Here is a 27,960-nt window from a genome sequence, read left to right on the forward strand (position 1 = left end):
AACAATGAGAGAGAGGCCAATTTTCTAAAAAATGTGCAAACGTTCTGGGGAATGAGCTATGATTTTTGCGATTTAATTCAACGACATTCGGTTTTAAAAAATTATATTTTCCCCAGTTCTATACTTAAACTCGGGTTGTATCAATAATTTCCAACGAGATCCCAGGGTGGAAATGGAAATAACTCTTCTTCAAAACTCCCAGGTCTCGACACCATTTAAATCGCACAAAATCGCTGGTGGTAAATGCGTTTTCTTATTTAAAAAAAACAAAATTCATTTTTTCTTAGTTGCGTTTTAAATAAGAGTTTTTTTTGATGTTACTGTGGAAATGCAATCACTCACAAAAACGCCGAATAACTCTGATCTTTGTCTCGATACATCTTTATTGTATTTTTGTCCATCCAGAAATAAAGCATGAAAGTATTTTTCTTATGATAGAAAACAGGAATTCCGGCCGCCGTGTGGTCTTTGAAAATGTTATGCAATGGTCTCAATTTCTTGCACTCTTCCACAAAATTCCTCCTTCATGTAGTTATTCAATTCCCTCTCGAAAAGTATTTCTATATATGTTCTATATATATATTCTATATATTCTATATATTCTTAAAGGCAGCGTGAATAAGATCATAATAAATCTCTATTTTTATTCTCCCTCATGCGCGTCCCTGGTTTTTCTACAAATTATCTTGTTTTTAAACCAAGTTTTAAATCTTTGTTTCTCATTATATATATATATTTGCCACTTTGACAAGCTAGCATATTTGGCTATAGATAAGCATATAATTGAAGGCGCCCCTTCCTCATCCAAATAATACCATTGTGCTAAATTATTGAGGAATATAACTATTAAAATAAAAATATAACTGTTCCATTATCTACCTTCCTCAGTGAACGACAAAGTATATCTAAACACACACTACTCACATCAAAGTCAATAATCTAAGGGATTCTAGTGGAAATATTCCAATTGAAGTCACTCACGTGCTTTCGCTTTTTCTTCGGGGGAAACATTGACCTAATAGGCAGAGATTCGACATCTCCTCAAATCGCTTACATACGAACGGCTGCAAATAAGCGCTTAGTTTTACAGTCATCTACAACACAACAAGGCAATGCTCCTGGAATTTTAAAGACACAAGTAATTTTTTTTTCCTCTCTCCCTGCTGATTTTAAGATGGTTTAATGTCGGCCTAATATAAAATGTAAAAAGTTCTTCTTGGCAAAGGTCGGAATACCTGGAAGATAGGTTGGTAAATGCTGGCTATCGCATAGTAATTGTGGCGTGCAGGGTCCGACGAGCTACTTACTCCTCCTGTTATTGTTACTAAAGGGGGCGAGTTGATACTTTTTTTGATACTTTTTTTGATACACGCAGAGTTCTGGCCAATGGGGATGCTCCCTTCCGTCCTGCCCGCCATTGTGACGTCACCGCCCGAGCCTCTCACGTCCTTGCGTGATGACGAGGAGGGGGCGTGGGTGGCAGAAGGGGGAGGGGAGACCCAACGTGAGGGGCTGTGCAGTTAACCCCAAATATTTGTTGTCAGGCATCCCAACAGTTTGCTCCTGATCTCTCACCGCAGTTTTAACACTTATGGTTGTTGGAATCGCTCTTTTATTCCCGTTCTGCATGGTGGATATTATTTTTAACTCACCTTTCCTCGGAAGTATGGGAGATCATTGCAAAAGTAAGTAGAAAATGCTTGCAAAAAAAAAGACAATTGGGCTGCATTTATTCAATGTGCTTCTATTTTGTTCCTCAATCACAAAAAATAAATAAATACATATATATATATATATGTATATATATATATATAAACAAGCGCCCTTGTGCTGTCTAATTGCATGTTGCAATTGCTTGCTTCATTTGATTGTTTAGATGCTACTCCAGATTGAGATAAAAGTGCAAATTTGTTGCCAAGTTAATTTTCAGTGACTGTTTTCTGCTGTCAGGGAAGCATGGAGTAGCCCTGTGCGTAGGGTGTGGAAGTCAGATCCACGACCAGTACATCCTTCGTGTTTCCCCGGATCTTGAGTGGCACGCCGCGTGCCTCAAGTGCGCTGAGTGCAGTCAATACTTGGATGAAAGTTGCACTTGCTTCGTGAAAGACGGCAAGACTTACTGCAAAAGGGATTACATTCGGTGAGGAACAAAACAAAAAGATGACCTTTTAATCCACAAAAAATAGAAAAAAAAGCAAAAAACACGGAATAAAGGGGGAAAAACAAGCTTTTTCAAAGCATGCCCGCGAAAATAAAACTAAACGAGATGCCTCGGATGACATTGCAACAGTTGGAATAGATAGGACCTGTTCAGAATTCCGCAGAACCCTTAGATCTGCGGCACACGCAGTGCACATTAATGCCAACAATTTTAGCCATTGCAGTTTCACGGACTGGGTCGACGCATTTTGATCTTGCTGAATAGTTACTGACATAATGGTGAAGGATTTTTGTTTAAATTAACTGCCACTGTAGCTGGTTAGGTTGTAAAATTGTTTACTTGCAGTAACAAAATTAAGGAATGCTAAATGATTTTTGTGTGTGTGTGTGTGTGTCCCCCATTGAAATTGAAATGTCTTATTTCTCCCCTCCACCCTCCCCATTGTAGGCTGTTTGGGACAAAATGTGCCAAGTGCAATCTGACTTTTAGTAAGAATGATTTAGTAATGCGGGCCCGGAACCGGGTCTATCACATCGAGTGTTTCCGCTGTGTGGCGTGCAGCCGGCAGCTCATTCCCGGCGATGAGTTCGCCCTCAGAGACGACGAGCTATTCTGCCGAGCCGATCACGATGTGGTGGAGAGGGGATCGGTCGGGGGAGACTCTCTCAGTCCTGAGCCGACCAGCAGGTCCCTCCAGATGGCAGGTAAAAAAAAAAAAAAATCATCTCCAGCCCAGACAGATTGCATGACCTGCAGCATAAATCTAATAAGCACATTTTTCAATTAGCAAAGAGGATTGGAGGTCTGGGGGAAAGTGTTTGAAGCTCTTGCACAATGACTTGCCACAAATAAACCTCACACTGTGTCATTTAATCTACTCACTCCCTGTTAATTGTTTCTTTGGTTTTGTACATAAGGTATTTGCTATCGAACACGAATTATTGCATCAAATTAGAATCTTCCATTCTAACAATAACCCCTCTTAAACGCGATTCAAACAATTGCATTTAAAGGAATCTTTACAACAGCAGCGGGAAAATTGACCAAACGGCTGGAAATTAGAGTATAAGAAGAGGAATAAATATGTATAATTGCAAACAAACATAAAATATTTAATAAAAATATATCGGTTTTGTTTAATTAATTGAAGGCAGCATCAATTCGAACAACAAGTTAAACCGAGGCGGGAAGTGATCGAGATTCTCTCAATGTGTATTCATTCTATCAACACATATTGCAAATAATTAATAAGAGATTTATACAAACCTTGAAAACGGATCAGTACCGATTGGATTTACAAACAAGCCAGGATTCAATAAATATATAAATACTTAATTATGCCAGATTCTCTTATGATTCGGGCTATTTACTTAAATCCAGGCCTCACAGTAACAAAATTCAGGGCTCATAGTAACAAAATTCGAAGTTAATGGCAAATGTATTTCAGTCATTTTATGTGTAATGTACTGATCCTGTGCACACTAATATATTGGGCATAGTTTGTATGCAGTTCATCCAGGCTGATCGCTATTTAAAATGTGTGCACGGAAAATGATAAGGCTTGTAATTGCAATAATCGAAATGAGAATAAGTGTATTCGTGTGAAATAAATTATGGAGGGGACCACCAAGTTTAGAGTTGATTTTGGAGTTACTCGCCCTTCTGATAGAACGGGAGCTAGATAGATGGGAGCTAAATTGTGGGATTTAGACTATCTGAAGTGTGTGTGTGTTGGGTAGGACGTTCAAGTTGGCTTAATATTGGCCTGGCAAGAGCGGGTCTTATCAGGATGGACACATTGCTTTGTATATTGAGGTCTGGTTCTTCTATAGGTTTATCCGTGTTTGTGTGTGTGTGTGTGTGTCTCATGGTTCTGCCTCGTTGTTTGCAGCAGAACCCATTGCGGTCCGCCAGCCACCACTACGGTCCCACGTTCACAAGCAGCAGGAAAAGACTACCCGAGTGCGGACGGTGTTGAACGAGAAACAGCTCCACACGTTACGGACCTGCTACGGGGCCAACCCACGACCGGACGCCCTGATGAAGGAGCAGCTGGTCGAGATGACCGGCCTGAGCCCCAGGGTCATCCGTGTCTGGTTTCAAAACAAACGCTGCAAGGATAAAAAGAGAACTATATTTATGAAACAGATGCAACAGCAACAAAACAGTGACAAAACCGTGAGTAATAGGCGCCACAAATAAACGAGAGAATCCTACTTGAAGTTAGAATTGGGAATTTAAGTTACTTGAAGTAGAATGGGAAGCTGAATTAAAATGAAACTTATCGTGTGAACAGGGAGTGGGTTTGCTACTAAAGAAATATACATATGTACTAAAGAATGTATTTATCCTTGTTTGGGGTCATATTTATTGGATTCTGAGTACTATTTACATATATTTTGTGTTGCTGCAAGTAAGAAATTCAATTGTTCCGTGACATATGACAATCAAATACTCTTGACTCTTGAGTCTAAGGGTCCAAGTCGCTCAACGCCCCGTGTACAAGGAACACAGTCCCAGTCTCGATTAAAAGGAACTCAAAAACAAAAGTTCCATTGAACCACTCGGTCTAACGGTTTTAAGGGTTTTTTTCTCTTCAAAGAAAACGTTTTAAATTAATGTAAATATCAAGGAAAGCTTAGCAAATGTGAAGTGATTGGAAGGTAAATACTAAGCGGAAACCGGGTTAACTGGATATTTAAACAAAATGTTACATTTCTTAATCTAATAAAGAAAACCAGTTCCTGTTTTTTTTTTAAACCATTCCACAACCGCAACGGAAGGTCACTTGTTTATTCAATGGGATTTTTTTTAAGGGGAGGCAAAACTAGACAGAGACACATTGCGCCCAAAAGTGGAAAGTCAATGATATGTTCATCGCTGTGGAGTGTGTAGAGACAAGAGTGGCCTTGGGGTGAGGGGGGTGAGGGGGGGGACAAAAAACAGGGGGGGAGGGGGGGAGGGGGGAGAGAGAAATAGAATTTCTGTGTCCATCACAGATTTCTTTACAGTGTAGTAATCTCAACACCTTGCGGCGGAGATTACACCAGTGCGTGCGGTTAGTTTAGAATGAATATCAGGGAAACGCAAGCAATCTTTAGCAGAGCTTGTTCATTTATTAGCGGGGGGAGAAAGGGCACAGACAAAGATGTCGTTCTAGTTAAGACTTGTACGAAGTAATCTGCTGAAATAACACACTTGATTCGTTGGGTCCCTGCTTCAAATATATATTGTGTTATTTTAAATAAATGAGCGTTGGTGCGTCTGGGGGCAAATGAGGCAGCAATTTAGCGAGCGGCAGAGATTCAGCCTTTACCCGGAGCTAGTACAGTAACAGGAAATATCTCGGGGACTCAAAGCCCCGTGAACAGCTTTATGTTGTAAATATGTGATATGATCAGATGGAGCCCGGTTGAAAGGCGTTCTGTCTCTCTTGCTTTCTCCCTCTCCCTCTCCCTCCCCCTCTCCCTCCCCCTCTCCCCGCTCTCCTCTCTCCTCTCTCCCTCTCTCTCGTGTCTTGCTTATAGTCCATTAAAAGGACCGGCGTGCGTTTACTGCAGGAGAGGTGGTTTTATTGGGAATAAACAGTTTATTTAGACCGGCGCCACACACAGGAGAAAGGGGCCACGATTGTTATCCCCCCTTGAACAAGCTGTATTATGTAACACCATGCCCCCCCTATCAGTCTGGGGAGCGGCTATCCTGAAATAGCTGCTAAATATATTTTCAGGGGGTTTATGAAATAATATTCAGCGCCTGTGAGTTGTGCCCTGTTTATATTGCAACAATAACATGTCTGTCACCGCAGTGTTGCTGGTGACCTCTATGTATCTAGAATCAAACATCTCCAATCTCACAAGTAAATCAAATACCCTATACCTGTTTAATGAATGGTATTTATCAGACTAGAGATGTGGTCCTGAGCTACTATCTACCCCATTGCTGACCCTCGGACTATCTTTGATTGGACTATATCTTTAACAGAGGAACTTTGGTGCTTTCCCTCACAGTGGGAAACTTTGATCTCGCTGTGTGGGGATGTCTATGTTAAAGTCTATCGTGTTCGTTTAAAAAAAATGTTTTTTAATTAGAAGTAAGTACAATAATGTTGTACATAAGTATCTAATACATAATGAGATAATACAATTCATATACAACTTCTATTTTCAAATTTAGCAGAATAGAACATAAAATGAGAGGTCAGGAGAAAAGAATATACCATAAGCCGTGGTGTTAGTTCGTGAGATAGTAAAGAAAGCCCAAAGAAAAGATGGAAAGGGATAGAGTAGAAAAAAGAGAAGAAAAAGAAAAGACATGGAGGAACAGAAAGGAAATAAAAATAAAGAGATGGAGAGAGATATACTTATTAAATATCTTTATCCACCCTTCACCCGGTTCTGAAACGTTTAATTTCTAAGGTTGTGTTGCACCATATGCTTGTAAAAAGTTGATAAAAGAAGACCAAATCATTAAGAATTGGTCTGTTTTGCCTAACAGGAGGAGTCTCATTTCTTCAAGATGTAACATTTCAGATATATTTGTTATCCACATTTTGAGCGTTGGTGTGGCTGCGAGTCTCTCGTGTTCTGTGCTCTGTTTTATTCGTATGGGTGTATGGTGACCACACATTTCACTGTACCAATTGGTGCATGTGACAAATAAATGTATCATGTCTTGTCACCCTAGATGTTATTCCCTATATCATGCATCTGTACACTGTGGATGGCTCAATTGTAGTCAGTGTATCGTCTTTCTGCTGACTGGTTAGCACGCAACATAAGCTTTCCCCTGTACCTCGGTACACGTGACAATAAACTCAACTCAAACTCAGATCATTAGATGATTATATTGTCGTATATCAAGAAATTCTTGAATCTTGAATCTTGGAGATTTTAAAACGTTGTATAATGCCGGAAGGGATGTTGAAAGATTATACGACAAGCCTGTGATTTTGTTCAAAGCATCCAATGTTTTAAATACGCGAGGGTGAAACAGTTTAATGCACAAGTATGTAATGGCAATGGTCCCATCAAGGGGAGGGGGGATCTGGAGAATTTTAATGATTTTCGTCTTAGTGGAAGGATAGTTGTATCGTAACAACCTTGCTCAGACTTTGCTGGCTTTACCTTGCACTAGTAGTCCCTTAACATGTATCTGTACACTGTGAATGGCTCTGATGTAATCATGTATTGTCTTTCTGCTGACTGGATAGCACGCAACACGAGCTTTTCACTGTACCTCGGTACACGTGACAATAAACTAAACTAAATAATGTATTGAGATCTTCCCTTCCCTCTCGATGTGGAGGGGAGAGTTGTGATGAGGTTGGTCACTGTTGCCCTTGTCTTCCCACAGAGCCTGCAGGGTTTGACCGGGACCCCAATGGTGGCCGCCAGCCCCATCCGACACGATGGCTCCATGCAGGGCAACGCTGTGGAGGTCCAGTCGTACCAGCCACCTTGGAAAGCACTCAGTGAGTTTGCACTGCAGAGCGACCTGGATCAGCCAGCCTTCCAGCAACTGGTGAGTGTGGGCTCAAGCTGCAAGGAGGGAGGGTAAGGCTCGCTAATGCAAACCAGGTGACCTTCTAACTACAGCTAGAGGGCTCGGTAAACACCACATATATACCATGTGTGATGTATGCACAGCATGAGTGGCAGATACAGCATCAAATATCTTCAGGATATGTTCCTGTAAGGTAAGAATGCACGGGTGAACATCTGGGAAGATCGGCGGGGAGGCTGGGTGGACCAAAGATCATAGAGGGATCTTTGGGGTGGACTATATTACCTTCCTCAACTTTGGTGCCACCGTGTTGTGTTGTGGTTATATTGTGTCGTGGACTTCTGCGTTTGTGCTTTTTTTTATTTTTATTTTAATTTTAATATTTTTTATTTATTTATTATTTATTTTTATGATACTTGACTGTAAGGAAAATTAATTTTGTTGTCTCAAATATGACAATAAATTGAATACAACAATACAATACGATACAAAAGTCTTGTCTATCGATCTGCGTTTATAAAACTGCATCAAATATTTTTAGACTTATTATCTGATGCAGGGTTCTGAGACTCTAATATTTATGACTGTCAGATAAAATACAGGGCAATTTGTTTGCTGTTCTTGTAGATTCTTACTAGAGCCATCAACATCTATAACTGGGTGAAATTTTGAAGCCTTATAATGGGGGCAGCTTCACTTGACACCCAGCTTAAAATTAACACGTCTGCTTTGCGAAGGAACAATATTTCTGCATAGTTGCAGTCTGTATCCTCTCCCGTTTTATTCAAGGGCTAGTTGAAACCCAAAGGAAATAGGCAAAGTTTCGGGTCGAAACCCAAAGGGTTTTGGCCCGAAACGTTGCCTATTTCCTTCGCTCCATAGATGCTGCTGCACCCGCTGAGTTTCCCCAGCACTTTTGTCTACCTGACATAGAAACATAGAAAATAGGTGCAGGAGTAGGCCATTCGGCCCTTCGAGCCTGCACCGCCATTCAATATGATCATGGCTGGTCATCCAACTCAGTATCCTGTACCTGCCTTCTCTCCATACCCCCTGATCCCTTTAGCCACAAGGGCCACATCTAACTCCCTCTTACATGTAGCACAAATATTTGCACAAAGGTGTGGTGAGTGCCTGGAACACCCTGCAGTGGGTGGTGGTTGAGGCAGGTACAATAGTGGCATTTAATGGGCGTTTGGACAGGCACATGGACATGCAGGGACTTGGAAGGATATGGGGTCTGTGCAGGTTGATAAGAGATGGCTTCATGTTCAGCACGGACATGGTGGGCCAAAGGGCCTGTTGTAAAATGTTCTATTTTGCTTTTGGTATCAATGGAGCTATTACTTGGAGGTAACTCTGTAAAGGTCGAATATTCTAGTGCAGGGTGTGGGGAAACGCGTTGTATGTTTGAGGAGGTATCCTCCCTTGGCCCCAACAACGTGCCATGTTGCCAGGCACTTGTCACAATAATCTCTAACAGTGGGTACACAAAAGTGCTGGAGAAACTCAGCGGGTGCGGCAGCATCTATGGAGCGAAGGAAATAGGCAACGTTTCGGCCCGAAACCCTTTGGGTTTCGACCCGAAACGTTGCCTATTTCCTTTGGGTTTTGGCCCGAAACGTTGCCTATTTCCTTCACTCCATAGATGCTGCCGCACCCGCTGAGTTTCTCCAGCATTTTTGTGTACCTTCAATTTTCCAGCATCTGCAGTTCCTTCTTAAACAATCTCTAACAGTGGTTCCATCTGACATTATCACATCATGGGCATATAATATGTGTGTGTGTGTGTGTGTGTGTGTGTGTGTGTGTGTGTGTGTGTGTGTGTGTGTGTGTGTGTGTGTGTGTGTGTGTGTGTGTGTGTGTGTGTGTGTGTCTGTTTGTCTGTCTGTCTGTCTGTGTGTGTGTGTGTGTGTGTGTGTGTGTGTGTGTGTGTGTGTGTGTGTGTGTGTGTGTGTGTGTGTGTGTGTGTGTGTCTGTGTGTGTGTGTGTGTGTGTGTGTGTGTATATATGGCTAATAGTATACACCTCAGCATGGACTGCCCTGGAATCATTAATTAAGAGGACCCACATACACAGAAGCACAAGACCATGCCCATACACTCTCTATAGTCCCTGGGCATAAAGGTTCACACCCAGTGCTCATCGGATCCACAGTCCAAGCTCTGCCTCATTTGGACACCATGGGTGTGGTGGGGTTTGGAGAATATGCAACATAATGCCTATCATCACTGTGCCCCTCGGCCCAACTTGCCCACGCCGGCCAACATGTCCCAGCTACACTAGTCCCGCCGGCCTGCATTTGATCCCTATCCCTCCAAACCAGTCCTATCCATGTACCTGTGTAACTGACATACTAACCAGGGACACAATATGATGCATTCACTCCTATGTCTGACCAACCCCTTCCCATCAGTATGACAACTCAGAAATTATGAAAAAATGATTTAATTCACTGTAAATCGGTGCCCTTTAGTAATTATTTTCCAGCAGTCAGTAACCACAACTACCCAATTCAGCAGATGTGGACACAAAATACTGACGTAACTCAGCAGGTGCTTCATCAGGGCCCAGAACAGACACGTCACTCATCCTTTTTCTCCAGAGATGCTGCCTGACTCGCTGACTTACTCCAGCACTTTATGTCTATCTTTGATACAAACCCTCATCTGCAGTTCTTTGTTTCTGCGCATTCCAGCAAATAGTTTTGATAAGTGATTGTTAGGAGATGTAGGATTTAAATGGGTACTGCATGGAATCTCCATATTAGAAACATTTTCAATATTTAAATATAATATTCGACAATTTATGGTCATTATCTGTCAGCAGCCCATTCACAAAAAAATATATATATATACATGTGCACACAGTTAATAATGAGACATTTTATGCAGTGTGTACAGAGAGATTATGATGTATATAGTTATGTTAATGCTTTTCTTTGTATCTGTAAAATATCAAAATTATTAATATGTATATGTAGACTATTTCCAAATATGTTGGAAGGAACGCCGGATGCTGGTTTGCACCAAAGATAGACACAACAGTGCTGGCTCGAAGGGCCGAATGGCCTCCTCCTGCACCTATTTTCTATATTTTCTATGTAAAATGCTGGAGTAACTCAGCGGGGCAGCACCTCTCGAAAGAAGGAATGGGTAACGTTCCGGGTCTGGTCTGAAGAAGGGTCTCGACCCGAAGCATCACCCATTCCTTCTCTCCAGAGATGCTGCCTGTCCCGCTGAGTTACACCAGCATTTTGTGTCTATCTTCGGATATATTTGGAATGTGTCTTCATAGAGAACATAGCAAGCACAGTGCAGGAACAGGCCCTTCTGCCCACAATGTTAGTGCAAAACATGATGCCAAGATAATCTAATCTTCTCTGTTTATATAAGATCCATATCCCTTCATTCCTTGCTCTACGATCAGACAGAAAGCTTTAAAACATCTTCAGATGAAAGTTCAGAGAGAAGTGCAACAAATCCCAATCATAGCATCTAACAATGTAGGTGGGGCTGCATTTGTGTCAGGTCAACTTCATGGGCTTGTAGATGGCCTTTCCCATGGCTATACCATGTTCTTGTTCACCATCGGTATCAAGAATTCTATCATTGCATGTCTTCCCCACAATTCGGGTGGCACGGTGGCGCAGTGGTAGAGTTGCTGCCTTACACCCCTGTCCCACTTAGGAAACCTGAACGGAAACCTCTGGAGACTTTGCGCCCCACCCAAGGTTTCCGTGCGGTTCCCGGAGGTTGCAGGTGGTTGCCGGAGGTTGCAGGTAGTGGAAGCAGGAAGGGAGACTGACAAAAACCTCCGGGAACCGCACGGAAACCTTGGGTGGGGCGCAAAGTCTCCAGAGTTTCCTAAGTGGGACAGGGGCATTATGTTGCCAGAGACCTGGGTTCGATCCTGACGACGGGTGTTTGTCAGTATTGAGTTTGTACGTTCTCCCCGTGACCTGCGTGGGTTTTCTCCAGGATCTCCGGTTTTCTCCCACACTCCAAAAACGTACAGGTTTGTAGGTTAATTAGCTTGGTATAATTGTAAATTGCCCCTAGTGTGTGTGGGATAGTGTTTGTGTGCGGGGATCGCTGGTCAGCGCGGACTCGGTGGGCCGAAGGGCCTGTTTCCTCACTGTATCTAAACTAGACTCAACAACACTCCATTGAAAACAGTCAACCACTGTGGTTGACTTGGGATCATTTGTGGGAGACGAACATCGCTCTCAGCAAAATATCCCAACATCCACATTGGAAAAGCATCCTCGAGTTAGACAATAGACAATAGACAATAGGTGCAGGAGTAGGCCATTCAGCCCTTCGAGCCAGCACCACCATTCAATGTGATCATGGCTGATCATCCCCAATCAGTACCCCGTTCCTGCCTTCTCCCCATATTCCCTGACTCCGCTATTTTTAAGAGCCCTATCTACCTCTCTCTTGAAACTGGCCTCCACCGCCCTCTGAGGCAGAGAATTCCACAGACTCACCACTCTCTGAGAGAAAAAGTGTTTCCTCGTAGAGTTAGATAGAGCTCTAGGGGCTAGTGGAGTTAAGGGATATGGGGAGAAGGCAGGCACGGGTTATTGATAGGGGACGATCAGCCATGATCACAATGAATGGCGGTGCTGGTTCGAAGGGCCTAATGGCCTCCTCCTGCACCTATTTTCTATGTTTCTATGATTCTCGTCTCCGTTCCAAATGGCTTACTCCTTATTCTTAAACTGTGTGGCCCCTGGTCCTGGACTCCCCCAACATCGGCAACATGTTTCCAGTTCCCACTGATTAACGGATGGGAGATGGAAGAAAAGCAAATGTACCTTCAGGACTCAGCTGCTGATCTGTGAGCTTTCAGCAATAGTGCTGCAAGGCAGAGAAGCAGGGATTACGTACAGATGCCAAGAATAAATGTTTAACAACCTCCATCCTCACTGTCTGCAGCAAATTCTTGGCATCTCGTGGCAGGGAAAGCTTCCAACTTAATAGACCTCTCCGAAACAAAAACCGTAAATCATCCCAACATTAATAAAGCAAAATAAATTGAGTTATGCTGCACAGGATGAAAGCTGACCTCATCCCCAACTCCACACAGGGTCATGCCCCAAGTTGGAAGACCACTTGGTTGTCCAAACCTCCAACTTACCAAAAGAGATACGAAAGCCCTCAATGTTGATTCAAAGTTAGACAGGGAAGGAATGGTGACATTAGAAACATAGATATAGAAACATAGAAAATAGGTGCAGGAGTCGGCCATTCGGCCCTTCGAGCCTGCACCGCCATTCGATATGATCATGGCTGATCATCCAACTCAGTATCCCATCCCTGCCTTCTCTCCATACCCCCTGATCCCTTTAGCCACAAGGGCCACATCTAACTCCCTCTTAAATATAGCCAATGAACTGTGGCCTCAACTACCTTCTGTGGCAGAGAATTCCACAGATTCACCACTCTCTGTGTAAAAAATTATTTTCTCATCTCGGTCCCTCTTATCCTTAAACTGTGACTGTGACTTAAATATTGACTGAGGTTGGGATAAGCGAGCAAGATCAATGCTTCTAATGGCTCCATAGCACAAACCAGTACCACAGGCATGGCTGTAGATGGATAAATCACCCAATATAATTCGCCAAAGACACCTTTAGTTGGGGCATGTGGTCGACCCCGCAAAAGGCAAAGAAGTGGCTTATTTATTCGTCGATTGGAATGGAATGCATGAAGCCATTTGAAGAAATGTTTAAGAAGGAACTGCAGATGCTGGAAAATCGAAGGTAGACAAAAGTGCTGGAGAAACTCAGCGGGTGCAGCAGCATCTATGGAGCGAAGGAAATAGGCAACCCAAAGGAAATAGGCAACGTTTCGGGTTGAAACCCGAAGGGTTTCGGCCCGAAACGTTGCCTATTTCCTTCGCTCCTTAGATGCTGCTGCACCCGCAGAGTTTCTCCAGCACTTTTGTCTACCTGACATAGAAACATAGGAAATAGGTGCAGGAGTAGGCCATTCGGCCCTTCGAGCCTACACCGCCATTCAATATGATCATGTCTGATCATCCAACTTAGTATCCCATCCCTGCCCTCTCTCCATACCCCCTGATCCCTTTAGCCACAAGGGCCACATCTAACTCCCTCTTAAATATAGGTGCAGGAGTAGGCCATTCGGCCCTTCGAGGTGGGGGGGGGGGGTGGGGGGGGGGGGGAGAAGAAAGGAAAAAGGAAGAGGAGGAGCCTGAGGTAGCCTTTGCTGTCTCCTCCCCTTCTCAGCTCTCCCTCAGCCCTCGGGCTCCTCCTCTTCCGTTTTCCTTTAATAATAATAATAATAAATTTTATTCATGGGCGCCTTTCAAGAGTCTCAAGGACACCTTACAAAAATTTAGCAAGTAGAGGAAAAACATGTAAGCGGAATGAAATAAATAGTAGAGACATGACTAGTACACAAATTAAAGACAGAATTCAATTCAAAACACAATATGAGGCAATTCAAGCACAGATGAAAAGGGAGGGGGACGTGGGGCTAAGGATAGGCAGAGGTGAAGAGATGGGTCTTGAGGCGGGACTGGAAGATGGTGAGGGACACGGAATTGCAGATCAGTTGGGGGAGGGAGTTCCAGAGCCTGGGAGCTGCCCTGGAGAAGGCTCTGTCCCCAAAACTGCGGAGGTTGGACTTGTGGATGGAGAGGAAACCGGCTGATGTGGATCTGAGGGACCGTGAGGGTTGGTAGGGGGAGAGGAGGTCAGTGAGATATGGGGGGGCCAGATGGTGGAGGGCTTTCTTTGTAGGTTAGGACCAGGATTTTGTAGGTGATCCGGTGGGAGATGGGAAGCCAGTGAAGTTGTTTGAGGACTGGAGTGATGTGATGCCAGGATTTGGTGTGGGTGATGAGTCGGGCAGCTGCGTTCTGGACCAGTTGGAGTCGGTTGATGTAGGTGGAGCTGATGCCAAGGAGAAGTGAGTTGCAGTAGTCCAGTCGGGAGGTGTGAGAGAGGGTCTGATTTTGGCGATGTTGCGGAGGTGAAAGAAGGAGGTTTTAATGACATGGCGGATGTGAGGCTCAAGGGAGAGGGTGGAATCAAAGATCACGCCAAGGTTGCGGGCCTGAGGAGATGGGGAGACAGTGGTGCCGTCGATGGTGAGAGTGGGGTTATTGATTTTGCTGAGTGTGGATTTGGAGCCTATGAGGAGGAATTCTGTCTTATCGCTGTTGAGTTTGAGTTCCTTTCTTCTCCCCCCCCCCACTCTACATCAGTCTGAAAAAGGGTTTCAGCCCGAAACGTTGCCTAATTCCTTCGCTCCATAGATGCTTTCATATGAAGAAAGACTGGATAGACTCGGCTTGTACTCGCTAGAATTTAGAGGATTGAGGGGGGATCTTATAGAAACTTACAAAATTCTTAAGGGGTTGGACAGGCTAGATGCAGGAAGATTGTTCCCGATGCTGGGGAAGTCCAGGACAAGGGGTCACAGTTTAAGGATAAAGGAGAAATCCTTTAGGACCGAGATGTGAAAAACATTTTTAACACATAGAGTGGTGAATCTGTGGAATTCTCTGCCACAGAAGGTAGTTGAGGCCAGTTCATTGGCTATATTTAAGAGGGAGTTAGATGTGTCTAAAGGGATCAGGGGGTATGGAGAGAAGGCAGGTACAGGATACTGAGTTGGATGATCAGCCATGATCATATTGAATGGCGGTGCAGGCTCGAAGGGCCGAATGGCCTACTCCTGCACCTATTTTCTATGTTTCTATGCTGCTGCACCTGCTGAGTTTCTCCAGCACTTTTGTCTACCTACCATTTGAAGAAAGCCTAACATCCATCCACTCCAGGAGATGGAGGGGTATCAACCAACCCATCAACTGATCGGCACAGATTAGGTTTTTAGTTTAGTTTAGAGATACAGCGTGGAAACAGGCCCTTCGGCCCACCGTGTCCATGCCGACCATCCATCACCCGTTCACACTCGTTCCACGTTACCCACTTCCTCATCCACTCCCCTACACAGCAGGTCTTCATGATGTGGGAGGAAACCGGAGCACCTGGAGGAAACCCAAGGGGTCACTCCCAGGGAGAACGTGCAAACTCCGCACAGGCACAGCACCCGAGGCCAGGATTGAACCTGGGTCTCTGGAGCTGTGAGACAGCATCTCTGCCAGTTGCACCACTGTCAGATGCAATATAAATTGTAGTATATTTCTGCATACATATATTTATATACAGGATACACTGACAACATCCCTCCACAATAGTGTAACTGGCAATATATATCTGTATACAATATGTAGTATGAAGAATGTGCAGTATATATATGTACGCTGTATGAACATGTGAGCCGTATCCCCCAGTACAATAATATTTCTGAATGGTGTGTGGTTGTAAACATGTAGAAGCATTTATAATCTCTGTGTCATGTCAGTGAAACCTCCTAGAGTCAAGGAATTGCTTCCAGCATTGTTGTTTTAAGAAAGTGTTTTGGTTGCCTTGGGCATTCGCCAAGACACTGAATGCAGATGCTGGTTTAAATCGAAGTTCGACACAAAATGCTGGAGTAACTCAGCGGGACAGGCAGCGTCTCTGGAGAGAAGGAATGGGTCGCGACGTCATTGAATCTGAAGAAGGGTCTCGACCCGAAATATCACCCATTCCTTCTCTCCAGAGATGCTGCCTGGCCCACTGAGTTACTCCAGCTTTTTGATGCCTACACAGGATGAAGTCCTATATTCTTTTAGGCTTATGGAAAGTGCCTCAGAATAGGAACTCACCTAAAATTTGCTGGTTCGGCATCTCCTCAGCACCGCACTGTGTATCAAAATGAACAATAGGTTGAATTCTGTAGCAACAGGGAGGCTCACATGAAACGGAAAGCGGGTAGAGATGTCGGGGCTAGAGGCACACGGGCAAGTTAATGTAGATTTTGCTGAGATACGCAGCTTCTGAAAATCTTTGCTGTCAACCCTTGTGTTACATTAGAGCCAGTACCGGACATTAACCCTGAGAGAAAGCACAGATGAAGAAACAAAGATTGAGTTACGGAATAGATATTTGCTCTGACAGAATTTACATGGGGCGAAAAAGAAAAACGAAATAAACACAAAATGCAAAAGGAATAACAATTTTCTCAATTTTGGTCAAGGGATTGTGTGACGGAAAATCATGATGCGGGCTCTATCCCCCAGGGACGTAACCCTTCCGTGACATGTGGGTGTAGAATTAGAGAGTTACATGGCTGGGAAACAGGCCCTTCAGACCAACCCGGCCATGCCGACCAAGATGCCCATCTAAGCTAAAGTCCCATTTGCCTGCGTTTGGCCCATCCCTCTAAACCTTTCCTATCCATACATCTGTCCAAGTATCTTTTAAATGTTGCTATTGCACCTGCCTCAACTACAGTACTTCCTCTGGCAGCTTGTTCCATATACCCATATCTCTTATAGAAACGTACAAACTTATAGAAACGTACAAGATTCTTAAGGGGCTAGATGCAGGAAGATTGTTCCCGATGTTGGGGAAGTCCAGAACAAGGGGTCACATTTAAGGATCATCCAATTGGCCTTCAAACTTGTATGTCTTTGGAGTGTGGGAGGAAACTGGAGGGGGTCGGAGAAAACCCACGCAGGTCACGGGGAGAACGTACGAACCTCGTACAGACAGCGCCCGTAGTCAGGAACGAATCTGGGTCCCTGGTGCTTTAAGGCAGCAACTCTACCGCTGCACCACTGTGTTGCCAATGTATATCAAAAGTGTGATGACATTGAACTATTGTGAACGGGTGATTGATGGGCAACGTGACCTGTTTCCATGGTGTATCTCAAAAACAAACTAAACCATTTTTTTAGTTTCTTTCCCACCGCTCACATTTATCTTTTTTTTTTTTTTAATATTTTATTTTATTAGAAGTAAGTACAGTCATATGGCACCAAAGTGCCTAATATATATTTTCATAATACATTTTATGTACAACTTCTTTTTTTTTTTTATTACACTGAAAAAAGATTAGAATAAGAAAAAGAAGTTAGATAGTAAAGGATAGAAAGATACTCCATACTTAAGAAAGGATGTACTAGCCCTGGAGGCAGTGCAGCGAAGGTTTACAAGATTAATTCCTGCAATGAGGGGATTGACATATGAGGAAAGGTTAAGTAGGCTGGAACTCTACTCTTTGGAGTTTAGAAGAATGAGAGGCGATCTCATTGAAACATATAAGATCGTGAGGGGCCTTGATCGGGTGGATGCACCGAGGATGTTCCCAATGATCGGGGAAACTAGAACTAGGGGACATAGTTGCAGAATAAGGGGGGGCTCTTTTAAAACTGAGATGAGGAAGAACTTCTTCACCCAGAGGGTGGTTAATTTATGGAATTCACTGCCCCAGGGAGCAGTGGAAGCAGAAACTTTAAATATATTTAAGACTAAAATAGATGGTTTTTTAGCTGCCAAGGGGATAAGGGGCTACGGGGAGAGGGCAGGGATATGGACCTAGGTATGGTTAGTATAGTAAGACCTGAGTGATCTCCTGGACAAGTGTCGATCGCCTGGATTGGGGTCGGAGAGGAATTTCCCGGATTTTTTTCCCGAATTGGACCTGGGTTTTTATCCGGTTTTTTGCCTCCCCCAGGAGATCACGAGGTTCTTGGGGTGGAGAGGGGTGATAGCGGTATAAAGGGGAGGGTAGTGTCTTGTGTTCTGTGTCTTGTGTCTACTGTTTGTGGGTAAGTGTGTCTGTTTAGTGTTCAGCCATGAGCGAATGGCGGTGCGGGCTCGACGGACCTGGTGGTCTACTCTCGCACCTACTTTCTATGTTTCTATGATGTGAAAAAAGAAAACGAGTAAATGAAGAAAGTTGAGAGATAGAATAGAGAAAAGAAAAGAAAAGAAAAAAAGAAAAGGAGATCATTATTTATAGTCTTGACCAACCCTCGTCCAGTCCTGAAACAGTTATTTTTTACAATTGTGTTGCACCATATGATTTCAAAAAAACGACGAATGGAGACCAACTCGTTATGAATTGGTCTGATTTATCCATTAGGAGGAATCGCATTTCCTCAAGATGAGCGGTGTCCAACATACTTGCAATCCACATTTTAAGCGTTGGTATTGATGTACCCTTCCAAAATTTAAGAATTAATTTTTTTGCTATTATTAAACCATAGTTAAGGAATAGATTTTGAGATGTATTCAATTTATTCCCATCTTCCATTACGCCAAATATAATCATTTCAGTATTAGGTTCCATTCTTGTCTTGAATAATTTTGTAAATATTTCAAAAATATCATTCCAAAATCTATAAAGTTTTATGCAGGAAACTAAGGAGTGTGTTATAGTTGCCTTTTGGGCTAGACATTTATCACAAGTGGCGGATATATTTGGATAAAATTTGTTCAATCTTGTTTTTGAATAATATAATCTATGTAAAATTTTAAATTGAATTAGATTATGTCTTACATTAATTGAACATTTGTGAATATATATCAGGTATTTTTCCCATTTAACCTTCGTAATTTTTATCATTAGTTCCCGTTCCCACTCTTCTCTAAGTACCTCTGTCGATGGTAGGTCTATATTTAGAATACTATTATATAAATATGATATTAATTTTTGTGAGTCAGCTTCAATATTCATTGCTTCTTCCAATAAGTCAGGAGTTACTTTTTGATATCCTTGTATATATTTTTTCACGAAATCGCAAATCTGAAGATATTTAAAATATTGGTTGTTTTTCAATTTAAATTTTAATTGTAGTTGTTGGAATGATAGTAAGTTTCCCATTTCATACATATCCCCGATCCTTCTAATTCCGAGACTTTCCCATTGGTTATATGTCTTATCAATAAGAGATGGTTTAAATAAAGGGTTATTCGCTATTGGCATTAACAGTGATAGATTTCTTAATTTTAAAGATAATTTTATTTGTTTCCAAATTCTTATTGTACCATATATAATTGGGTTCTTCTTATATATTGTGTTATTCAGTTTTTTGGGGGAGAAGAGGATCGTTCCTATATTACAAGGATGGCAATCCTCCTTCTCCATTTTTATCCATTCTGTCTGTTGGGTAGAACTATCCAACCAATAAATCATATTCTTAATATGCACTGCCCAGTAATAATACATAAAATTCGGAAGTGAAAGTCCCCCGACCTCTTTTGGTTTACATAAGTGTTTTTTTGTGATTCTATGTGATCTATAGTCCCAAATATAATTAGTAATATTAGAGTCTAATTTTTTTTTAAAATATTTTGGTATATATACCGGTATAGATTGAAATAGGTATAGTAATTGTGGTATTTATCTTTATATCAAAAAAAAACAGTCTTTCACTCACTCTGTCTCCCTCTGCCTGGTTTGACATTGAATTCATTCCTCTCCGGGGCTAAGTCGTCCCTTCCAACTCCTCGAGTTCCACATGTTCTGTGGGGAGAGTGCTGGGCTTTGTTTTTCGAGTGAGCTGAGAGGAACTATTATGTCCATAGCAAGTGTAATGAATAGTGTGTAAAACATGTACATTGTTTACAGTCCAATTTCAATCACATCGCGTAATGGAAGATATTGGTAAGAGTTGAATGAGCTAAGACGGTGCCTTTCTCCGTTTACAATGGACAATGGACAATAGGTGCAGGAGTAGGCCATTCGGCCCTTCGAGCCAGCACCGCCAATCAATGTGATCATCCCCAATCAGTACCCCGTTCCTGCCTTCTCCCCATATCCCCTGACTCCACTATCTTTAAGAGCCCTATCTAGCTCTCTCTTGAAAGCATCCAGAGAACCAGCCTCCACCGCCCTCTGAGGCAGATAATTCCACACACATTTAGGATGGAGTTTTCGTTTAGTTTGCAGCATGGAAACAGGCCTTTTGGCCCACGGATTTCTCACCGACCATTAATCACCCATTCACGATAGTTTTCTGTTATCCCACTTTTTCATCCACTCCCCTACACATGCGGGGAATATTCACAGTGGCCAGTTCACCTACAAACCCGCACGTCTTTAAGATGTGGGGGGGAACTGGAGAACCCGGAGAAAATGTGCAAGTGGTCACAGGGAAAACGTGCAAACTCCACACACGGGCAGCGCCCGATGTCAGGATCGAACCCGGGTCTCTGGCGCTGTGAGGCAGCGGCTCTGGGTTGAGTTCAGACGGAGGCTTTCCTCATTATAACAGAGTGTGTCTTTCCCCCGACATCCTCGCCCCAGATTCTCCCTTTAGTCTTTGAGATCAAGTGAAGCAGTCAGAATATAGACAATAAAAATATCTAAACGTGGCCACGAGGAGAAGATAAATCTAGTTGTGGATAGGGGGGAATCAGGGGCAAGAGGCTTCACCTCAAGGAGACACAGTCTCGGGTGACAGCTACTGAGTTTGGGGATTTGCCACTAGATATTTAATTAAGGATCCAGTACCAAAGCCTATTAACTATTTATCCGTTCTTAGACATGGCTTTCTTTATGCTTAACATTGAAGGATGCAGGCGATTAAAATCAACTTTAAATAATACATTTAGTGGCTTAGCTAATGCGTCGTTCTTGAGTATTTCCCCTCCTCTCTGTGAGTGAGTATTTGTTTTATTTAATCGAAAATGTAACAGATGATGCAGGCATGTTAGCAGTGTTTATTGTGTTCACTCCAGGTGTGCCAGTAGGTTTACTATCTGACTTAAAACGTGTTAAGTATATAATTTGTGAGTCCGAATGACTCTCGTAAAACAAGGGGAAGTGATCAGTTAACAGGGACTTTAATATTCCATGGCTGCTCCTATGTTCAATTACCTGTGAACACTCTGGATTTTAACAGCGCCTGCACGCTTTTTATGATATACAAGCCACATGCTCCAAAAATACCAGGGTGATCTTATAGAGAGGAGTGTGTACAAGATCGAGAGGGGAATAGATAGGGTGAATGCACAGTTTTATGTTTAAGAAGGAACTGCAGATGCTGGAAAAATCGAAGGTTGACAAAAACGCTGGAGAAACTCAGCGGGTGAGGCAGCATCTATGGAGCGGAGGAAATAGGTGACGTTTCGGGACGAACCCCAAAGGAAATAGGCAACGTTTCGGGTCGAAACCCGAAGGGTTTCGGGACGAAACGTTGCCTATTTCCTTCGCTCCATAGATGCTGCTGCACCCGCTGAGTTTCTCCAGCATTTTTGTCTACCTACTATAATAACATGGATAGAACAGGGAATGTGTAGGAAGGAACTCCAGATGCCTGTTTACACCGAAGACAGACATAAAATGCTGGAGTAACTCAGCGGGACAGGCAGCATCTCTGGAGGGAAGGCATGGGTGACGTTTTGGGTCTAGTGATAGAAACATAGAAAATAGGTGCAGGAGTAGGCCATTCGGCCCTTCGAGCCTGCACCACCATTCAATATGATCATGGCTGATCATCCAACTCAGTATCCCATTCCTGCCTTTTCTCTCCATACCCCCTGATCCCTTTAGCCACAACCTCCCTCTTAAATATAGCCAATGAACTGTGGCCTCAACTACCTTCTGTGGCAGAGAATTCCACAGATTCACCACTCTCTGTGTGAAAAAATGATTTCCTCATCTCGGTCCTAAAAGACTTCCCTCTTATCCTTCAAAGTGATATGGGCCAGTGGGACTCATTTGGATGGGGGCGACTCGGACTTGAGCCGAAGAGCGTTTCGTTTCTCTGCATAGATGCTGCTGCACCCGCTGAGTTTCTCCAGCTTTATTTGTGTACCTTTGTTTCTCTGCCGTCTGACTCTTGCTGTTTCCCCCGCAGGTATCTTTTTCGGAATCGGGTTCCTTGCCGAACTCGTCTGGAAGTGATGTGACCTCTCTGTCCTCGCAGTTACCGGACACTCCGAACAGCATGGTGCCCAGCCCGGTGGACACGTGAGCAGAGCGAGTCGCCCTCGGGTCCGGACGCCGCATGTTCCCACATAAAACCCCGCATGAACAGAGCGAATCTCCGGGCAACAAGAAGGACCGCTCCCCCTGCTATGGGGTTTCCACACGCACCTCTCTCTGCAGGAGGAGAAGGCTCGCAAAGACTGCCAAACACCAAGATTTAAAAAAACGCACATGGATTTTTGTTCTTTGAAAAAACTGCCATCGCTCAACCCACGAGTTGTAAATATTTTACATCGAAGCCAAATTAGGTTTTTAGGACTCGAGACAACGGTGAAAAAAAGAGGAGAGAGAGAGTATCTGATGTTCGCATCGTCCGACTGGCCAGAAGGGGAAAGGGATGTTTTTATTGATGCACAAGACTGTTGGTACTTAACTTCTCTCGACTCTGGCTTGGAAAAGTTTCGCAGCTCGTCGGAAGTTGTGAGAACGGGCCGTCTCTCACCGAGTTCCCCCACTCCCCCCACACACACACTCTCCACCCACCCCTTGAGTTTCAATCCCTCTCTCACTCCGCCCATCCTTCGAGAGAGACAGAGAGGGAGACAGACTCCCCCCCCCCCCCCCTCCTTATACATTCACCTTGTTTAAAACAGCATGACTGGAAAATATAAGAATATAATTGTCGATTCCCCCCACCCATCCCGGATACTTGTTGTAAAATATATATGTACCAATGTCAACGGTGGTGAGACCACACCACCCCCCCCCCCCCCCCATCCCCCTTAACGGAGTAAGTTATTGCTATTTATTGTAAGAACCGCGATTGAAACTGGGATTAAAATATTTGATCTTAATAAAGAAATTAATTGTCAACTGTGCAAGTTATAGGTTGTGTTAGAAGGTTGGAAACCCCGCACAGTGCTGGAGTAACTCCGCAGGTCAGGCGGCGTCTCTGGAGAGAAGGAACGGGTGATGATTCGGGTCGAGACCCTTCTTCAGACTAGTACAGTACCGGCACTGGTTTTTTACAGCGGTTAGCGTTTAACCAGGCGTTACTCAACCCGATTGAACCCCGACTGGTTCATGTGTGGGTAAGAAATGCAGATGCTGTTTAAGAAGGAACTGCAGATGCTGGAAAATCGAAGGTAGACAAAAGTGCTGGAGAAACTCAGGGGTGCAGCAGCATCTATGGAGCGAAGGAAATAGGCAACGTTTCGTCCCGAAACGTTGCCTATTTCCTTCGCTCCATAGATGCTGCTGCACCCGCTGAGTTTCTCCAGCACTTTTCTTTACCTAACATAGAAACATAGGTGCAGGAGTAGGCCATTCGGCCCTTCGAGCCTGCACCGCCATTCAATGGCTATTCATCCACCTCAGTATCCTGTGCCTGCCTTCTCTCCATACCCCCTGATCCCTTTAGCCACAAGGGCCACATCTAACTCCCTCTTAAATATAGCCAATGAACTGTGGCCTCAACTACCTTCCGTGGCAGAGAATTCCACAGATTCACCACTCTCTGTGTGAAAAAACAATTCTCATCTCGGTCCTAAAAGACTTCCCCCTTATCCTTAAACTGTGACCCCTTGTTCTGGACTTCCCCAACATCGGGAACAATCTTCCTGCATCTAGCCTGTTCAACCCCTTAAGAATTTTGTACGTTTCTATAAGATCACCCCCCGCCCCCCTCAATCTTCTAAATTCTAGCGAGTACAAGCCCTGTCTATCCAGTCTTTCTTCATATGAAAGTCCTGACATCCCAGGACTGCAGATGCTGGTTTAAACCGAAGATAGACACAAAAAGCTGGAGTAACTCCGCGGGACAGGCAGCATCTCTGGAGGGAAGGAATGGGCGACGTTTCGGGTCGAGCCCCTTCTTCAAAGTCCTTTGCCCATCCACAGTAGAAAGTCAGACAATGAAACAGAGCCAACGCCAGCCACAATATAACGCCGTGTTTATCAACAAGAGACTGATCCTTGCAGTTGCAGGACTCTCCGAGCGGAAGAGTTTTTTAACGTCCAAGTTGTGGGTCCGATACTTCATTGGGGGACTGCTGGAAATGACAGACGATTTGCAAACAGGAGGTTGAGAAACGCAACTGCGATTTCCCAGTTAAACTCTCACTGTTACACGGGCCGGCCGGGTTGTAAATCAGCGGGGAATGTTTATAGGTGACAACTCGGCCGGGTCAATGAGACACGGCAGGGTAGCAGCCCCGCGCGTCCACCGTACAGTATCTACGCTGCAATTAATACATTAAGATTAATGCATGCAGGGGTTATAAAAGGAGCTGCTTATCACACACGCCGAGCGTTAGCACAGACCGCCCTCCACTCCAGTAGGAAATATCAATCATATAACTTCATTTGCAGGCAATGTATTTATAGACGGAAGATAGACACAAAAAGCTGGAGTAACTCAGCGGGTCAGGCGGCGGCGTCTCTGCAGAGAAGGAATGGGTGACGTTTCGGGTCGAGACCCTTCTTCAGACCCACTCCTTCTCCCCAGAGATGCTGCCACTTGTCCCGCTGAGTTACTCCAGCATTTTGTGTCTACCTTCGGTTTAAACCAGCGTCTGCAGTTCCTTCCTACATATATATAGAACGACTCCACTGAACACATGTGCGCTGATTTTGTTTTTGTTTTTCCATACTTATTATATATAGCTATAATATATGTGACATGTGTGTGTGAGTGTGGGTGTGTGTGAGTGAGTGTGCGTGTGAGTGTGCGTGTGAGTGAGTGTGTGTGTGTGTGTGTGCGTGTGTGTGCGTGTGTGTGAGTGTGTGTGTGTGTGAGTGAGTGTGTGCGTGGGTGTGTGTGTGTGTGTGTGTTAGTGTGCGTGTGTGTGTGTGTGCGTGTGAGTGAGGGTGTGTGCGTGTGTGTAAGTGTGTGTGTGTGAGTGAGTGTGTGCGTGGGTGTGTGTGTGTGTGTGTTAGTGTGCGTGTGTGTGTGTGTGCGTGTGAGTGAGTGTGTGTGTGTGTGTGTGTGTGTGTGTGTGTGTGTGTGTGTGTGTGTGTGTGTGTGTGTATGTGTGTGTGTGTGTGTGTGTGTGTGTGTGTGTGTGTGTGTGTGTGTGTGTGTGTGTGTGTGTGTGTGTGTGTGTGTGTGTGTGTGTGTGTGTGTGTGTGTGTGAGTGAGTGTGAGTGTGTGTGTGTCTGTGAGGGGGGTTTGGTCCAGGTAAATATTTACTAATTGTGACGCTTAGTTGGGTCAGATTGTTACCATCGGTGGGAATGCGATACATGATTTTGAATTCCCTTCTTCTTCGACAAATAACTGGGATCAGGTGTCCACTGCATCTTGATCTCACGTTCATTGAAAACAGACACGGTCCTTTCTGGACGCGCTGGGAGCTGTCGGTTACTCTATCCCCCACAAACAATAATGTTGGATTCCATTTCACTTTCCACAGGGATCGCGGATAAACTAAACCATTCGTTGGCAAATTGGTAAATTTCAGACCCGTTAATTATCATTTTTTAAACATCAAAACTAATCTCACCCCAAAGTGCTTTATAATATTTTACGCGTTTCACAATATTTTTTACCAACCTGGGTAAGGCATAAAAAATAATCTCAGCCTCACCGGACCTTGCCATTTCTAATGGCATGACTTAAATCGGCTTCATTATCAGTTGTAACCAAAGATAAGCATATATAACCATATAACAATTACAGCACGGAAACAGGCCAACTCGGCCGTTCTAGTCCGTGCCGAACACTTACTCTCACCTAGTCCCATCTACCTGCACTCAGACCATAACCCTCCATTCCTTTCCCGTCCATATACCTATCCAATTTATTTTTAAATGATAAAATCGAACCTGCCTCCACCACTTCCACTGGAAGCGCATTAGATATTAGATCTTTGGTTGTAACTAATATTATATATTACATAAAAGGACACACGGTGCGGGAGTAACTCAGCGGCTCAGGCAGCATCTCCAGAGAACATGCATTGTTGACGTTTTCAGTCGGGATCCTTCTTCAGTTACTCCAGCACTTTGTGTCTTTTTTGTGTGTAAACCGGCACATGCAGTTCCTTGTTTGCATATTGTATATAACATCGTGTAGACGAATTAAATACAGAATTCGTGTTTTCTAATGTCCTACAATTGGGGTGGACGTTAGCGTTAACTCCCATCAGGATGCCTTCAGTCAACCTTAATGTTGTGATTTGGGGACTTTTGTAAAATGTGTAAGTTTTCCTGTTTGTTTTTCGGTATTGGGTGAGCTCGGCTTTCATCCCCCCCGAACAAAAAGTAAACATGACAAAAGGTGTTCGCCGGGTTAGTTCACCCCGGGAGGCGGGAGGCGGTACACAGCCTCGGCGCGACCCCGTCTCCCCGAGCACATCCCGGGCAGAGTCCGGCACCTGCCCCGGGGCCGAGCCCGAGCGGAGCTCTTGTCAAGGCCGCTCACTATTGGGGCAGGTAATTGGGTTATAACAACACACACTCGTACACACCACAGATACGCCACACTCATACATACATACACACCCACACATTACACTCGGAGACATCCACACACACGTACATCACTTAGAAACACACACACACACGCGCATACATCTACACACACACACACCACATATAAAGCACACACACACACGCATACATCTACACACACACACACACGCATACATCTACACACACACACACGCACACACGCATACATCTGCACACACACACACGCATACATCTACACACGCATACATCTACACACACACACACACGCATACATCTACACACACACAACAGATACATCTACACACACAACACATACATCTACACACATACACACACACACACAACACCATACATCTACACACACACGTACATACACACACACGCATACATCTACACACATACACACCACACACACACAACACATACATCTACACACACACAACAGATACATCTACACACACAACACATACATCTACACACATACACACACACACACACAACACATACATCTACACACACACACACGTACATACACACACACACACACACACGCATACATCTACACACACAACACACACACACGCATACATCTACACACACACACAACACCTGCGGCATTCGGAGGGTTTTTTCACTCCATGTTCGGTTTCCCAGCAAGGCTCTTTGACTTTGAGCGTTGGTAAAGAGCCGAAAGCCAACCTTCAACTAGCGCCTGGCCTCCCCGTGAAGGAGAAGATGGAGTGAGTGAGGGGAGGAGACTGTAACTGTAACCCTGGTCACAGCTTGCCACTGGCCTGTTCTGGGACACAACTAGGGTCTGGATCCTTCATCGCCTCTGCACTTCAACCACATTTTCTTCAAGAAACCACGTCTCATGTTTCCGCACTACATCTCCCTGCGTTACACCGCGCTCCCCGGCCTTTTAAAACGGAGCCCATTTTATTCGCCACAGTTCAAATACTTTTTTTTTTCAATGGCTTGGAAATTAACTAGTTTATGTCGGAACGGGACAGG

The 27,960-nt window shown here is 44.0% G+C and overlaps 2 protein-coding genes across 3 annotated transcripts in view; one reads left to right on the forward strand and one right to left on the reverse strand.

Moving 5' to 3' along the window:
• etfa (electron transfer flavoprotein subunit alpha) overlaps positions 1–1,026 on the reverse strand; it is a 63,921-nt gene extending 62,895 nt beyond the window's left edge. The window contains exon 1 of the mRNA XM_033015148.1: positions 982–1,026. Within this exon, the coding sequence (XP_032871039.1) occupies positions 982–1,011 (30 nt within the window). The 5' untranslated portion in view covers positions 1,012–1,026. The remainder of the gene's footprint in view (positions 1–981) is intronic.
• A 481-nt stretch (positions 1,027–1,507) lies between these two features.
• On the forward strand, positions 1,508–23,335 carry isl2 (ISL LIM homeobox 2). 2 transcript variants are annotated; one of them, XM_033014878.1, is made up of 6 exons: positions 1,508–1,685; positions 1,951–2,140; positions 2,609–2,865; positions 4,053–4,339; positions 7,517–7,684; positions 22,403–23,335. In XM_033014878.1, exons 1-6 carry the CDS (start codon positions 1,592–1,594, stop codon positions 22,517–22,519), a joined length of 1,113 nt encoding a protein of 370 aa, XP_032870769.1. In that variant the 5' UTR covers positions 1,508–1,591; the 3' UTR covers positions 22,520–23,335. The 2 variants fall into 2 exon arrangements, with proteins under 2 accessions (XP_032870769.1, XP_032870770.1); XM_033014879.1 differs by having other exon boundaries at positions 4,056–4,339.
• The last annotated feature ends 4,625 nt before the right edge of the window (positions 23,336–27,960 follow it).

Source organism: Amblyraja radiata, chromosome X (genome assembly GCF_010909765.2).
Source record: "Amblyraja radiata isolate CabotCenter1 chromosome X, sAmbRad1.1.pri, whole genome shotgun sequence".
In the NCBI taxonomy this organism is placed as follows: Eukaryota; Metazoa; Chordata; class Chondrichthyes; order Rajiformes; family Rajidae; genus Amblyraja; species Amblyraja radiata.

Coding starts and splice junctions, on each gene's coding strand:
- isl2 (XM_033014878.1), top strand. CDS start 1,592: ATGGTTGTTGGAATCGCTCTTTTATTCCCGTTCTGCATGGTGGATATT. Junction 1,686..1,950: donor TATGGGAGATCATTGCAAAA/GTAAGTAGAAAA, acceptor TTCTGCTGTCAG/GGAAGCATGGAGTAGCCCTG. Junction 2,866..4,052: donor CAGGTCCCTCCAGATGGCAG/GTAAAAAAAAAA, acceptor CGTTGTTTGCAG/CAGAACCCATTGCGGTCCGC.